Here is a 17105-nt window from a genome sequence, read left to right on the forward strand (position 1 = left end):
TTATACAGTAAGACCTTATTCTAGGCAGACCAATCACAAAACAGCACCCCTTCCTCCCAGCCCAGCCCATGATACATGTCATTGCTGGCTCCTTGAGCAGAAGTGGTCTAGATTTGATCCCCTCCCGCCCATTCCCCCCACACTGCCTCAGTGTTAATACCTAGGTCATCTGTGGTGGCTGCAGTTTCGAAAGTGTGACTGTGTATGTTGGGTGTGGTTACCCCAGGTTGGCTAGAGATGAATTGGGATAAGAAAGAGATGAAATAGGGGAGATGTGTTGGAGTCAGAGTGTGGAGATGCAGTAACATAGAACTAAAGAATTGGGCTTCATCTTAAGGCTAATGGGGACTCAATGAAAGTTTTCAGGCAGAGTAGGGCCCCCATGGGATTTTTACTGGAGCATAGCCATTTTTCAGTTCTACGGAGCAATTTTTACTGCTGAGGCCCTGAGCGGGGCCTGTTCTTCCTCGGCCCCATCCTTTGAGCACTAGCATTTACACACAGCTAATTTCCCACCTTAGCTTCTAAGCCATCTCATTACCCCATCTTTTTCTTCACTTTTAGAAAAAAAAAAATTATGTGATTTAATTAAACATTTTTTGAATATATTCACATCATATATATGTTCATATATACATGTTTTTTCAAAAGTATATACAACATATCAAAGTTTTCTTCTATCACTAACCCCTTTCTGCCTACCAGTCTCCCCCTCTACATTCACATAGGCAACTACTGTTAGGAGCTTTTTGTGGCAAATACAAAGGTGAATATAGTGAATCTATATCCTCATTTACCCTTTTTAATACAAATGATAGCATGCTATACAGTTAGGTACCTAGCTGCCTTTCCTTAACAATAAATTCTAGTGATCTTTCCTAATGTCCTTCTGAAGCGTTAGCTGTGCTGTTGGCTGAAATAACAAGAATGAAACAGGTCTTGAGCTTTTACTGTTACTATGTGTTACCGTGTTGAGGGCCTGATTCTTAGTTTTATAACACCCAGTGAGTAGGGGTTGCCTATCTTCTTTTTATAAATTAGGACGCCAAATCATTACTTCATTTAATACATGAACAAAGTAAGTTACAAATATTTAAATGACACCCAGGGATGCCAGTAGTCCAGTCTGTCCCTTCCAAGTGGCCAGACTGTTGCTTAAACATGGATGCTGCAAATAGGTGGTAGGAGAGAAGGCTGAACTGTGTCCCAGCATAGTCACAGTGACTGGTTCTTTACTTGGCTATTTACCCACAAGACTGTGAGTCTCTGGAGGACCAGAATGTGTCCTATGCGTTGTTTCAGCATTACTGCCTAGTCCTGTTCCTGGCACATAACAAATGCCCTCTTTTTGAAAGCTTTGGAACCTGAGTCACGGCGGATGTCACTGCAGAAAATAATTTTGCGATTTTTGTGCTTCATAAAAATACTTGAGTATCTTGAGTATTTATGACTTTGTTTTGCTTTTCCAGAATGAATATGATTACCAACTTTTGAGCCCTGTGTATCACTCATAATTGCCAAACGCTTACATCTCATTTAACCTACAACTCTGAGTATTCAAATCATTTGACATCAAAGAGGTTAAGTAACTCACCCAAGGCTGCACAGCTACCTTGAGCATCTGAGCGAGAATTCAAAGCTAGGTATGACCCCAAAGCCAGTGGCCTTACCCGTTCAAACATGTCTACATGTCACCTACTTCTAAAAAACCACAAGAGAAGCTCAGCCTCTGGTCATACCCCATGATTCAATTCAGAGTGAGATGCCTGAAGGCAGGCTGTAATCATTATTATCAACATTTAGCATTTTGAATGTCCACTGTTTTGATCACCTGGGATGGCTGAGAAATAGCAATAACAACAAAACATGTTTCTTGTTTGCAGGGGTTGCTTTTTGAATTGTGACTAATCCTAAAGTCTACCTATAACTTGTTCTGTGTTGTTCCAAATGTCCAGAACTTCTACAAGGTATGGGCAAGGCTGATGTGCTAACATTGACCTTGATAATGTTATATTGAGACAGATGTAAGTATTTGCTGGTCATTTCCTGACAGGATGGATTTCAATGGGTCTCTGTTGGTAGCCTTTAAAATAGAACAAGGTATTTTGTTCAAAAGCAACAGTAGGCACTTAATAATTAAAGGAATAAGAAAGTGAGTGAGCAGTGTTAGGTCTAACATACACTTTCATTCATCCATTCAATAAATATTTGATATAGCTGGAGATAAAGAAGTGAACAAAAACAGACAAATATTCCTGTCTGTTTGGAACTTACATTCTAGTGGGAAGAGATAAACAAAAAGGAAAACATAAGTCAGATGGTAAGAAGTCTTATAGAGACAGGGAAGGGGAATAAAGAATTCTGGGATGTATGTGCAATTTAAAATTTTTAATCTGTGATGTAATTGTGACAAGTCATTGGCCTTTAGCCCCTCTGTCTTTCTGAGCCTGCCACATAGTGCCCTGGATTTATTTATTTATTTAATTCATTTTTAATCTGTAATGTAATTGTGACAAGTCATTGGCCTTTAGCCCCTCTGTCTTTCTGAGCCTGCCACATAATGCCCTGGATTTATTTCACAGCCTGTAGGTCCTGCCTTCTGCATGCCCAATGTGAAACACTTGCCCCGATGTTCATGTCTAGTTTCTTGCTGGCCCCAGTTGGTCTAGATCTAATCTAGATTCTTAAATCTAAAGCTTGGAGGATATTCAAATAATCTTGAGAGTTTTTTCAGAAGGAGCAGAGGAAATCAAAACAAGACCTCTTGAGTTAATATTAGGTAGAATTACCTTTACTTTTTCACCTCTGACCTAATCACTATCTGTTTAAAAGAGCTTAAGGCCTTGGCAGGGCCTAGAGGTAGCTGTAAGGGGGTTCTATGGGTTATAATAGTTCAGGCAGAGGCAGAATTTAAAAAGTGAATAATTTATCAATAGTGACGCCAAGAGGTGGTGGTGGTGCGATAAATGCTTTAGCCTCCCTTAAGCTCCTAAGCTACTTTCCCTCAAGAGAACCGCCCCTACCCCAACAAATACAAAATAACAATACTATTCAATTGTGGCAACTGACATTTTCTCAATCACATGTTAAGTGTGAATAAAAACATTTTCGGAGAACTTTGTTTCGTACTGATCTACAACGCGGTTTAGCTTTTAGAGTGGTAATGGTGCATCATCAGGCTTGGCCAGCGACGGGAACATGGTGTGAAGCTAACGATGGTAATGAAGTCAAGACCTCCTCTCCTTGTTAAGTCAAAATCGTTAAAAAGCCAGTGCTGCTCACGTTACCCAAGGCTGAGGTCTTCCTTCGGTCCTTAGGGCAGAGTGCCGCCCATCTATGGCCCCTGCAAGCGTTCAACACCGAAACCGTCACAAACGCGGCTGGTAGGGACTAGAAGCCGGTCATCCCAGGGGCTCAGTCCTGGCGCTGGTCCCAAAGCCAGGAGCGGGGCGGGGCTCCCTGGCGGGCTCGGCCCCGGGCCGGCCCTCCCCTCCCCGCACGGCCTGCTGGGAGTTGTAGTTCAATGGTCGAAGAGCCGAGAGAAGCCTCGTCCCTCTCACCTCATCCCTTCCCAAGATGATTGCGCAGAACGAGGCCCGTTGGCGGGGGACCCAGAGAGCATAGGACTACAATTCCCAAAACACCGTCGCCGCGTGCGCAGCCCCAGGTAGTCGGCGGCGCGCTTGGCGTTCCTGCGCACGCGTACACGCATCGGGTGGCGGTGGGTTCGGCCGCGTGCGCTTTCCCGCTCGAGCCCGCCCAGCGCTCAAGCCTCCCGTCCGGCCTCACCCACACGCCCTGGTCTCGTTGCCTCGCGGCTCCGGGCGTCCCTCCTCCTCAGTTTTATCTAGAGCCCAGGCTCCGCCCGTTTCCCGCCTCCAGGGCTTGGTTCGTTCCCGCCCCATCCCGCCCCTCCTTGTGCCCCTGCTGCTTCTGCTGAAGGCGGAGGCTCCATGTTGTCCCCTCAGCGAGCGGTAGCGGCTGCCTCGGGAGGAGCAGGTGAGGCGCCTGATTTCCCCCGTGCCCGCTCCATGGCCACCCCCGCCGCCCTCCCTGCTATAGCTCGTAAGAGATCGCCCGCCCGCCGTGCCTCCTTGTCTTGGGGCTGGGACCGCACGCCACTTGCCAGGGTCTCTCGGCCCGCGAATTCGGGGTCGGGGGCTGCTCACTCCGCCCGGTGGGTGGGTCGGTCGCGGGCGGTGCCTTCCTCGGCCCCCCAATAGGAAGCAGTCGTCTTCCGGGGTCGGACCCCGCGCCCCGGGGAGGCCGCTAATGCTCCTCTCGGCTGTTGCTGTGGGTCTGGTGCCAGCGCACCCCCGGACAGAGGCTTCGGCTCTGCGGGCCCCGCCCTGGGCAGAGACCCGCGCCCCGAGACTGCTTCCCGCTCCCTGGCCCGGCGCTTCGCACGCTTATGAGCCGGGAACCTTGGGCTGTGTGGCTCTGGCCTTGTTAACGAGCCGAGGGAGCGGTAGGGCAGATGTTGTATTGTTCAGCTTTTTAAGAAGAGCTTGGAGAGCTGCGAAGCGTCTTAAGAGTTGGAAGCTGTATTTTTATCCTAACGACCTTGAGATACACACCGCTAGAAGTATTAGGAAAGTTGGTTTTCAACCCACACTTAAACTTCATAAAAGAGAGATAAAAGAATGTGGCCTAAACTAGTTTTTAGGAAGTTCCTTTAGTACGTTTAATACAGTACGTTGATCTTTTGCTTCTTGAAGATATAAAAATAGTGAAAGTATTAAATAAAAACCAAAGTCACTTAAATTCATGGATACAACTGCATCTGTCATTTACTTGGCTTCATTCTTTAATGTGTGTGCTGATGAATTTGCCAGAAGTTTCACTTAAGAAATCTAAAGGCAAAAGAAAATATTGTTTGAAGAATCTTTTAGTAAATAAATACCAGCTCTCAAATTTGAATACAAAGTTGGGTGGAACGTTTTGTGGAAAGGAGAAAAAAGAGCGGACCAAAACGTGATTTCACATTTTGACTTTTTGGAGAAGCGAACCTACGTAGTAGTTTTAATCCTTGGCAGGTATTCAGCATTGCAGTGTACTGAAATTGAAATGAGTGCTTTTTTTTTTTTTTTCAATCACAGAAACTAGCCGTACGGGTAGTTTAGAAATCCCTGTCGCTGCTTTTAACACCTACAAAGGAAACGCTTGGATGAAAAGATCTCTACATAACGAAACGTTACACTAGTACAGCCAGCACATTGTTTTATTAGCTATGGTTTACTGTCTCTTTGGAGTAAACATGAAATTAAGAAAAATAACTAGAGGATAAATGTGATGATGTGTACTAACTAGCATAATTTTCTTAGTTTCTACTAAATAGGACTTCTTTAGAATTGGCTTTTTAAATATCGATTTTCTATGATACAGCACATGCATTTTTCATTTTTATGGTTTCTAAATCAAAATAAAGGATCTAGTTATACTAATTATGTAAAATAAAATAATAGAGATCTGTAAGAAGCAAAAAATATCGAGTCTTGGCTACCTTCCCAATTCCCCAGTGGTAGTCATTATTAACAGTTTGGTCACATTTTTTTAAGATTCCTTAAGGAACCCTACGTGTGTGAACTTGTTTAAGAACTGGTTTTGAATTTACCTATAATACCTAGGCTTACCTGTTAAAGGCCTTATGTTTCATATTGAGAAATTGTTCAAATAACAACTACATTTCAAAATTAGTTTGAATTTTAAAACATTTCCTCAAGTTATGATTGAGATTTTAGAAACATAGTCTCTAAAAAATATAAAGGGGAAAAAGAAAAACAAATCTTTTAGTTGCTGTAGAGCTGCGGTTCTCAGCACTGCTGCAGGTTAGAATAACCTGGGGTTTTTTAAAACCTGCCAGTGCTTGGGACCCACTCTTAGATTCTGATTTAATTCATTGGGGGGGCCAGGCAACAGTTTTAAAAACCTAAGTCTAATTTGCAGACTAATATATAATCAAATTTCCTTATCTGTGGTTGCTTAAATTTGAATTGATTTTTTTACTACTAGGAAGTATAGTTCATAGTATCAATATTTGTTTTAGAAGTTGATGCTCTTCTGTGCAAATTTCTAAAAAAATGCTTTTTATTGGCAAGTGTTTTGATTGTTAAAACATGTTAGAAATATTTCCCAACTAAAGTATATTAGAGATCAGGAAACAGGCTTTACTAGTATAGTAGGCAAATAAGCAAAGGAGTAGATTGATTCTTTTGCCTCGAAGTGATAAGGAATCTAAGGCAAATAAATATTGCCAATTAAGAAAGCCTCATTCAACTAGGACACAGATAATTAAAACCTTCAGGTAATCAGATTGATTCTCATTTTTAGGGAAGTCAGATATTGACTATTGAACTCATCTATTAAAAAGATTTCCCCCGCCCCATAAGTGTATATAGCCTGGCATCATTTTAAAATTCAGCCAGGTCTCTGGACTTCTGAATCTTCAATTCTGTTTAGTCATAATTGATCTTTATAAATCTGAAGCACTAAAAAATCCTTAATTGACAAAATGTGGTTTTGTTCAGCATTCTGTGTTGCAGTGCAGTGATTTTCTACAACAGATCAATTGAAAAAACTTCCTCTTAAACCCTTTAATTAATTAAGATGTAAATTTTCCCCAGTATTCTATTTAGGTGGGTTTAAGTAGTTTTTTTTCATTGAAAACAGACTTAAAAATTTGTGTTATCTACCATCATTATTCTTCTACCGTAAGACAAAATAGAGTATATGAAAGTACTTCCTCACATCACCAAAAATGAACCACACCCAACAGTTCTAGAGTTGGCTGAGGGCTTAGTGTACTTAGCCTCACACATGATGATGTGTTTTCTCTGGCCTTGTCTGTGAATTAGGAGGAACTTTAGGACTGCCAGCAAGAACAAGGCATGAAAATAACATGCTTCTGTTTTAGGGTGTGTTCTTTCCCTTTAGGAGACTGTGGTATTTCAAAAGGAGAGTGGAAAGCTCAGGTCATAACTTTACCCTGAGTCATGCACTCTACTCTGATATGTTTCTGTAACTGTAGTTAATTTGCTTTTCAGAACTCTTTGGGCATTAGGGATGAGCACTGAGGCTGGCTGCACCCCAGCGGTTCTTACCCAGAGTAATTTTGCCCCATGGGACATTTAGCAAAATCCGAAGATGTTTTTTGGGTCTCTTAACCAGGGAGGAGTGCTTCTTACTGTTATTGAGTGGGTAGAGGCCAGAGGTGCTGCTAAATATCCTACAATGAATAGAATAGTTTCCCACAACAAGGAGTCATCTGGCCCAAAATATCAGTAGTGCAGAGGTTGAGAGACCTTGGTCTGTGGTGTCAAACTGTTCAGTTAAATTTGGTATGAATTTTTCTGAAAAGGCAATTGTAATTGCTTTTAATTAACTAGTTTCATTGAATTTGTCACAGTTCAGGTGGTCTCAAATATTTGAGGGGCATTTAAACTTTTTTTCCATAATGCTTTTCTGATGGAACTTATTTCTTAAAATTTATGTTTTCTATAGGACTGAAAAGGCCAATTATGATTTAGTAGTCATGTCTACTTTAATTTAACCTGTGCAGCTCTTTTTTTTAAAGTCCTTTAAAAATTTAAAGTTAGATAATTCTAGGAGTCGATGTACAGATCTCTACAAATTCTTCCCTATTATAATTTCACCTGTTAGTTTTTCAACTTCATTCTGGCTGGGTTGTCTTTCTTTGTCTTTTTTGTACATAGCTAATCTATTAAATGCAGTTTTTGTAGAGATTATTTGAACAGGCATATTTAAATCTATTGGTTATCTGGGTTAAGGCATAGTCTACCAAAAGTAAAGGATAAATCAGTACTTTAAAAGTAATTAGGTCTACGGCCATGCTACCCTGAACAAGCCCGATCCCTTCTGATCTCGGAAGCTAAGCAGGGTCTGGCCTGGTTAGTACTTAGATGGGAGACCACCCAGGAAGACCAGGTGCTGTAGGTGTAAAACATAAAAAAATAAGGGATTGTAAATTGACAAGATTGTTGCAATCTGTGAGGTCAACCAAGGGTTGCCTCACCTAAAAAAAAAAAAGTTAGGAAAAAAGTTGTAGCTTGCACGTGAACTATTGGAGAACTTTTTAATTATCCAAATATTTTCAACATTTCCGCATTGTTGAAACGATGGCTCATACAGTATTACCATGAGCTATTTACAGCAATATCAGAACTGGCAGTATGATAAAGAATTATTACTCACTTTTTTAAAAAAAAAATCATAGGTTTTAAGTTTCCTTACATATATATGGATGACATGTGACTATGGTCAGGCCATATCTCTGTGTGTCCAAAAATGACACATCTATTCATGTAAGTGAACGTAATATGTGATGTAGCATTAACTCTTCATATAAATGAGCATTAGCTGTTCAGATAAGTGAGCATTACTACAGTTGTCTCAGAGTACGTGTCTAGACCTTGGAAAAGAATTGCTTCACTAAAGAGAGAAGGCATATTAGGTTGCCGCGTAAAGGTTTCTAGTACCATCCCTGGAGGTTAGATCTCCAGAGTTTGAGATTCCAGAGAAGTGGGAGTGATTTCACTGCAGTTAGGGGCCCCTCCCCTCCAAGAGAAAACCCCAGAGTCTTTTGTGTGGTTCCTTACTGAGCAAGTTGCTTTAATGTTTTTATCATCATAAATTTTAATTTGTTTTTTAGCCAGGCCTATACACTTTAAGCCAAGGGGTGAATAACTCACCTAGCAAGTTTGGCCAATTTAGATATCCAGGAAATGTTCAGTAGTTCAGTTGTTGAGTTTTAGAGCTAGAAAGGAGCTTCACATAACTGCTTGATTTTTGTAGAGGAAACCGAGACATAGAGAAGTTAAGTAATTTATTCATGCAGTTACAGTCAGTGCAAAACTGGGCCCCTGGTTATTGGGAAAGGCCTTTCTCCTATACATATTGCTTTACTAGAATAACAACCTTTGCCAAAACAGGAGCTTAAGTTATGGAAGGAAGAAATAATAGGATTTGGCGATATATTGCGTATAGGAAGATAGAGTCAGAGATGATGTGGAGTCTGAAAGGCGGAGGTTTGAGAAAGGTGGAATAACTAAGGATTCATTTCGGTGATACCAAATATAAACTTACAAAATGTTAATACTGGGAGGGTTGCTGGGGATTAAATCGACGCATTTTACTCTTGAGACTGTAGACTAGACATGCCCAGAATCACGCAGGTTGTTGGTGGTAGAACTGGAGCAGGATCCTGTCTCCTGATTCTTTGCCCACATATGTCTACATATTACTCCTGAGAGTGAGGTGGCGGTAGAATATCCAGGTTAATCTGCCCCTTAGGCAAGTGTACATTTGGACATGAATGCAGATTACAAAATAATGAAGTTATATCACCAAAGTAGAGGGTATAGTGAAATTATAAGAATAAAGAGCTCATTGAGGGAGTAAATGAGAACTGCGAAAAGACTGAAGCAGAGCATTGGTGTATCTCACAGGAGGCTGAAAATAAGAAAAACTAATGAAAAGAGATGATAAAGAGGTTGGAAGAGAACTTGGAATGTGCCCTGTCACTGAGTCCATAGGTTTTTAAGAAGTTATAAGTGGGTGGCAGTTGTGTTTTGTCACGAGAGAGTGAATTGAATGAGAATCGAGACAGGGCCATCGGTTTTGGCAAAAGGTCATAAATAGAATAGTTTTGACAGAGAAATTGAGTGGAAAGTCCGATTGCAAGGTGGTAAGAGAGGAATGGGTAGATAAGCGGATGAAGACATACCTTCAAGGAGTTTGACAATAAAAGAAAGACTGGGAGGAGGAAGAGAAGGAACTGATTTTTCTTGAGATGTACTTTGGATTTAATGTTCACAATATCAGGAAACTATTATTCCTATGTTAGGTACCGGGGCTGAATGTGACAGTTTCTCCCCAAGAGCTCCCAGTCCAGGTGGTAAGTCATAATTACAATGTGATAATATTGTAATGAGTAGAATAATAGTATGTACAGGGTTTAATAGAAATAGGAAAGAGGGTCCACTTTGAGTTCCTAATATGTGTCAGACACTGTGCTTTGAGATAGGTATTAGATTTATAAATAAATAGAGTTTCAAGTGGTTAGAAATTTATCTATAGTCACATTGTGACTAAATGGTGGAGTTTATTCCACAAATGTTTATTAGATGTCTAGTAAGTGGGCACTATTCTGGGATCTTGGGGGATATAGCACTGAACAAGAGACAAAAATTCGTGCCCTCGTGGAGCTTACATTCTAGAGGAAAGTAAGGATTCAAGCGCTGCCCTGGCTTGATTCCAGAGCCTCTTTTCTTTCTAGTATACCATGTGAAGTGACAGGCTCTGAGAGGATGGGGTGGGAGGATCAGGACAAAGGGAAGGTGAAGGTGAGTGTTGAAGGATGAGCAGATGTTTGTTTGGAGTCAAGGGGGAAGAAGCATTTCAGGCGATGAGAACAAATGGTTGAATAAGTTGTACACTTGAAATTCAGGAATCAGGACAGGACAGGACAGGACCTGAATTCTAACTTTTTCCCAGTAGAAAGACCAATGAGAATAAATTTGCCTGAGACGATGAGGAGAATAGGAATTAGGGGAACTAAGGCAATGGGGAGAAGGATGGAGATTTCAGCTTTGAGCTGTCAATCCATGAATGTTTTTAGATAGCCTTTTATGTAGTTGCTGTCATGATATGTTTATGTACTGTAATGAAGGAGTTAAGCCCTAAGGAGATAAGCCGACATTAAAACACCAGTTGGGGATGGTGACTTGGATGATCAACACGTGGAAAGGGCCCTAAGCTTTGGATTAAGGGGTCTGTGGGATTGGAGAGTCTGAGAGGTGAGGATAAAACAGCAAAGGACATTTACACGATATCTGGAAAGGGGCGAGTAGAAAAAGTTTTTACCTGGAAGATTAGTTGAAAGTGAGAGATAAAGGTGAAAAGTGAGCAGCTCTACTTGTTGAAATTGAATTTTGGTGATCTGCACAGTTCAAAATAATTTTTCCCTTGAGTAGACCCAAACCAAAGGAACAATATCTCTTTTAGCCTGGTGTGCCCAATTCACTTGTGAAGAGAAGTGCAGGATCACCCCAGCTCCTCCAACTACACATGGCTGGTTCTCTTCCTTTTCACTGTGCTGTGGGCAGAAAGAGAGGAAGAGCCGAGTGAAGGCTTTATCACTTTTTTCTTATCTGTCTTCAGTGCTTCAGCATCTCTTGAAGTGCAATTCATTGTGCACAGCTGCAGACATTTTTGTCATTGGATTATTCCGTCTTGTCTGTAGCCCGTGTAACTTTATCTTCCACTCCTGTTGCTCTAACAGTACCGCCTGCATCCTTCGGATTGAAGCCTTCAGCTACGTTGCCATACATATTCATTCTTTTCACAGTTGTCGTATGTCTGCTATGTGTCAGTACGTTCACATTGCTCAGTAAATTTTAATAGTGAACTAGATGAAATTGAAAGAGACAGTATCACGAACTTAATTGTGAAGACCTAGGGGACTGTCGTGTTGGTTTCTAGGTTTGCCTGTATCTGACAGAACCTCCAAATAAGTGATTTAATTTAAATAAGGAAGACATCTATTTTTTTTTTTTCACGTAAGAGTGAGCCAGCATGGCAGTTCTGCTACTCAAAGTCCTGGGCCCTATCCAGCTTCCTGCTGCAGTATTCCTAGGGTGTTGCCCTCACGTGCTTGACTTGCTCCCACTTCTGCAGCCAGCAGAAAGGGGAAAATAAATGCATGGCCCGGAAGTTGCTGTATCATTTCCAGTCAGAATATAGTTACATGGTGACACCATAGCTGTGAGGTTGGGTTGGAAATGTGTTCTCTTTGGGGCAGTTATATGCCCAGATGAAAATCTATTGCTGTAGCAAGAGGGGAAAACAAATATTGGGGAAGCAACCAGCCAACCAGGGATAGTATTAGTTATCTCATAGAGTTGTTCTGAGGATTAAATGAAATAATATATGCAAAAGGCATAGCAGTGGCAGACACCCTTTCTAACTGTTGATGGACATTTGGGTTATTTACAGTTCGAGACTATTTTGAATGAAGCGAATGCGAACAGTCGTATATGTGTCTTTCGGTGGACATAAACATTTATTTCTCTTAGGTATATACCTAGGAGCAGAATTGCTGCTTATAGGTATGTTTGTTTTTAGTAGATACTGCCAAACGCTTTTCCAAAGTGGTTATATTCCCATCAGAATGTGTGAGAGTTTCAGTTGTACCACATCTTCTCCCACAGTTGATACTGTCCAGCATTTAAATTTCAGCCATTATGTTGGGCAGGTTGTGGATTTCATTGTGGTTTTAATTTACATTTCTTTGATAAGTGATGGTATGGAATCACCTTTTTATTTGGTTATTCACCATTTGGATTTCCTCTTTTTAAAAAAAATTTTAATGAAGTGCCTGTTCACAGTCTTTTGCCCATTATGTTTTAAGAATTGGAATATGTCTTTTACTTACGGATTTCTATACTGATTCTGGATGCAAGTCCTTTAGACATAGGTATTGTGATATTTTCTCCTATCCCGTTGCTTGCATTTTTACTCTCTTAATGGTATCTTTTAATAAAGAAAAATTCTTAATTTTAATAAAGTCTAATTTGTCATTTTTTTCTTTTATGGTTAGTGCTTTTGTACCGTAATATTTGCTCTTCCCATATTTAGAAATACATACTTAAAAAATATGTGAAACTATTTTTTTCTCTGCTACAACATAGGGGATGCCATGGAGAGTAGAAAGCCTGGTCCAGTGCAGGTTGTTGTGGTTCAGAAAGACCAACATTCCTTTGAGCTAGAAGAGAAAGCCTTGGCCAGCATCCTCTTGCAGGATCACATTCGAGACCTCGATGTGGTGGTGGTGTCAGTGGCTGGTGCCTTCCGAAAGGGCAAGTCCTTCTTTCTGGACTTCATGCTCCGATACTTATATTTCCAGGTAAGGTAGAATTATTTCATTGCAAATTAGAAAATTAGAATTTATGTCCGAAAGAGCAAAATAAGCTCATGGATGATTCTTGATGTGTAAAATGACTCAAAATTTAAGATTTAATGGAATTGTCTTATTTTTACTGTAGAAGGAAGGCGGCCATTCAAATTGGTTGGGTGATCCAGAAGAACCGTTAACAGGATTTTCATGGAGAGGGGGCTCTGATCCAGAAACCACTGGGATTCAGATCTGGAATGAAGTTTTCACCGTGGAGAAGCCAGGTGGGAAGAAGGTAAGGAAAAAAAGGCTTACAAATTAAAAACAACAAAATGAGAACTTTAATGTGTACTCCTATAGTCCAATTAGAAAATAATTTTTATCGAAAACGATAGAAGTGCATGATTTAAAGGTAATGCGTGAGTATAGTTTAAAAGGTCAAATAGTAATATTAGGTTTCTAATAAAAAATAGTAAGCTGTAGCCGTAGAGCCTCTCTCCAGATTTCTTTTTAAGGAATGCGGGCGGGAGGCGGGGGGAAGTCATGTGTCTCCCAAAGTAGAAGAGGGAATTTGGGGTATTGCTGTTTCTTAAACTTTAACCCATTCCTTCCTAAGGCACACCTTCTCAGCTATTGGTGCCTCTCATTTTTGCGGGACTTGAGGTTTCAGACACCCCTGCAGGTTGTTTAGTTCCAGGTTTTCCTAAATGCTGTCATTTAATATTTTGGAAGCTGGAAAGTTGATATACAACTCTTGATTGCTGTTTTCACATCTTCTATTCTATTTCCTTATAAATTGCCTTATTAATCATTTTATTTCTTTTTTTTCAGTGCGGTTTTAGGAGAAAGGTATATTGGAAAATCCTCAAATTTTTTTTGTGCATAGATACACATACAAAAAATGTATCAAAATGGGGAGGTTATCACACATTTTTTTTAAAGAAAGAATCTAGGAGAATAAAGAATTGTAACATTGAAATATAACATTAGAAACTTTTTTATGGAAAAAAGTTTCCATATTTTATCTAACCTTTTATCTAACCTTTAGTTTTATAACAGCTTAATTGAGGCATAATTGACATTCCATTTCCCCTTCCAAGTTTTGTGCTATTGTTGCATATTTTACTTTAATAACATTGTTTTTATTTTTGTTTAAATGGTCAGTTAAAACAGTTATCTTTTAAAGATATTTAAGTAATAAGAAAACACCATATATTTACCCATGTAGTTACCATTAACTACTCTTCATTCTTCTGTGTCCATATTTCTATCTTTTTGTCCATTTTTCCTTCTGCATGAAGGACTTCTTTGAATATTCTTAAAGTGCTGCTCTGCTGGTGCTGAATCCTTTTAGCTTTCATATGTCTGAAAGTCTTTATTTTGCCTTTATTTTTGAAAATATTTATGCTGAGTATAGAATTCTAGGCTGATAGATTTTTCTTTCAGTGCTTTAGAGATGTCATTCCCCTGCCTTTTTCTTGTCATTGGTTCTGACGAGGAATCTGCTGTGCCTAACATGCCTTTTTTGTCTGGTTGCTTTTAAGATGTTCTTTATCATATTTTTGGAGCAATTTGATTATGATGTATCTTAGTGTAGTTCTATTCATGCTTCTTGTGTTTGGATTTTGTTGAGCTTTTGAATCTGCAGGTTTATAATTTTTGTCAAATTCTGGCATTTTATGGCCATTATTTCTTCAAATATTTTTTTGTCCCATATCCCCTTTAGGGATTCCTATTACATGTATGTCAGGATGCTTGAACAGAGCTCACTGATGCTCTGTTTATTTTTTAAAATTCTCATTTTTCTCTTTCTGTTTCCTTTAGGACAGTTTCTATTGGTAGGTCTTTAAATTCACCAATCTTTATAATCTGCTGTTTAATCCCATTCAGTGTATTTTTCATTTCAGACATTGTAATTTTCATCTCTAGAAGTTCAGTTTAGGTCTTTTTTATGTCTTTTATGTCATTATTTAACTGTTTAAATATATGGAATACAGATATGCAGAATATTGTTTTAAAGTTGTTTTCTGTTTTTAACATCTGTGTCAGTTCTGGGTTAATTTTAATTGATTTTCTTCTTATTTGGATCATATTTTTCTGCTCTGCATGCCAGCAAATTTTTGATTGGATGCCAGATGTGTGAATTTTACCTTATTAGGTGCTGGATATTTTTGTATTCCTATAAAATATTGAACTCGTTCTGGGATGCAGTTAAGAAATTTAGAAACTGTTGGATCCTTTCTAGTCTTACTTTTAAGGTTTGTTAAAGGGGACCAGAACAGTATTTAATCTAGAGCTATTCTTCACTATTGAGGCAAGACTCTTCTGAGTACCCTAGTATTATGGTTTTTTTGCAGTCTCATTGGAGGGAACAGGCACTCTTCCTGACTCTCTGTGAGGAGTGGAGACTGTTTTCTCTAAACCTTGAATGGTTCTTTCTCTAGCCTCAGGTCGTTTCCTCATGGACACACGCTGGTCAGTACTCAGCTGAGCACTCGATGGGGACCCTCTGCAGATCTCTGGGGTCCCCTCTGTGGCTCTCTCCTCCTAGGTGCTCTGCCTGAGAGCTCCAGTTTCCCTGGTCTCCCTGACTCTCAGTTCTGTCTCCTGGGCTCAGGGAATCAGTTGGACTCTGCCCTGGTTCCCCCTCCCTGAGCTTTGCCCGGTAAGCTGGGACAACTTTTGGGCTCACCTCATCTGTGTCCTTTCTGTCAAGGATCATTATCCTTTGTTATCTGATGTCCAATGTCTTGAAAATGTTTCATATATTTTGTCTATTATTTTTTCGTTTTAGATGAGAGAGTAAATCCAGTCTGTGTTATTCCATTTTGATTGGAAGTGAAAGTCCAATCTTTTCATTTTCGAGATGCTGAAATGAGACCCAATGAGTTAAAGGCCTGCCATTGGTAATATAGCTAGCCACTCTTAGAGTTGGCATTACATACAGCAAGGTTCTTTGACTTTCATGTCAGCTCTGATTTTCTGCATTATGCTCTTTCTACATTTCTGGTAAGGTGTGGTAGATGTTTTCATAATTTGTTTTTAGGGTTTTTTGATTACGTGATTCCTTTGTATAGAACCAGTAGATCTAATTTTTATTTTTGGGGCATCTGGTATATTAATTCTCTTTAATAGCTCAGGAAGTCTTTACAGTGTTGTTAGTAGTAAGCAAGCTTTGCTTTTAGGTACCTGACTTTTTTTTTTTTTTTTTTTATCTTGTTGAATTGACTCCTATAAAGCTCCGTGTTTTGCAACATCATTGTGGTTTCTGGTCTTTTAAAAAAATTAATAGACTTTATTTTTTAGAGCAGTTTTTGGTTTATAGGAAAATTATCAGAAAGTGCTGAGTTCTCACATCCTCTCCTCCTCTCAGTTTCCCCCTGTTATTTACATCTTTTATTAGTGTGATTCACTGGTTATATAATGAACCAATATTCATATGTTGTCATTAACTAAAGCCCATAGTTTACATTAGGGCTCACTCTGTGTCGTTCATTTTATGGGTTTTGATAAATGTATGATGACATTAGCTACCATTACTGTATAAGACAGAATAGATACACGGCCCTAAAAAGCCTCTGCGCTCCACCTCTTCGTTCCTTCCTTCACTTTCCCCTCCTCCCTGAGTTCTTGGCAGCCACTGATCTTTTTACTGTCTCCACAGTTTCGCCTTTTCCAGCATGTCATATAATTGGAATCATACAGTGAGTAGGCCTTTCTGATTGGCTTCTTTCACTTAGCAATGTACTTTCGTGGTTCTTTTTATGATTTGATAGCTCATTTCTTTTTATTGCTAAATAATATTTCATTATATGGATGTACCACACTTTATCCATTCACCGACTGAAAGACACCTTATTTGCTTCCAAGTTTTGGCAATTAGGAATAAAGCTGTTCTAAATGTGTGTGCAGTTTTTGTGTGGACATAAGTTTAAACTCATTTAGGTAAATGCCAATGAGTGCGATTGGTGGCTTGTATGGTAAGACAGTGTTTAGTTTTGTAAGAAACTGCCAAACTGTTTTTCAAAGTAGCTGTACTATTTTGAACTCTCTAAACAAGGAATGAGAGTTCCTGTTGCTCCACATCCTTGCCAGCATTTGGTATTGCTAGTTTTCTGGATTTTGGCCATTCTGTTAGGTGCATTGTGGGATCTCATTGTTGTGTTTCCTAGGAACCTTGTTAGAAAGCATCACG

General features: G+C 39.7%; 1 protein-coding gene and 1 pseudogene across 1 annotated transcript in view; both read left to right on the plus strand.

The window, feature by feature from the left end:
• Positions 1–3704: 3704 nt before the first annotated feature.
• The window catches only part of ATL3 (atlastin GTPase 3), a 34834-nt gene continuing 21433 nt past the window's right edge, over positions 3705–17105 (plus strand). Inside the window, exons 1-3 of the mRNA XM_006911181.3 lie at positions 3705–3999; positions 12708–12922; positions 13062–13205. Of these exons, the coding sequence (XP_006911243.1) occupies positions 3954–3999; positions 12708–12922; positions 13062–13205 (405 nt within the window). The 5' untranslated portion in view covers positions 3705–3953. The remainder of the gene's footprint in view (positions 4000–12707; positions 12923–13061; positions 13206–17105) is intronic.
• Positions 7838–7956, plus strand: LOC112479293 (annotated as a pseudogene).

The sequence above is a fragment of the Pteropus alecto genome, unplaced genomic scaffold, assembly GCF_000325575.1.
Source record: "Pteropus alecto unplaced genomic scaffold, ASM32557v1 scaffold43, whole genome shotgun sequence".
Taxonomy (NCBI): domain Eukaryota; kingdom Metazoa; phylum Chordata; class Mammalia; order Chiroptera; family Pteropodidae; genus Pteropus; species Pteropus alecto.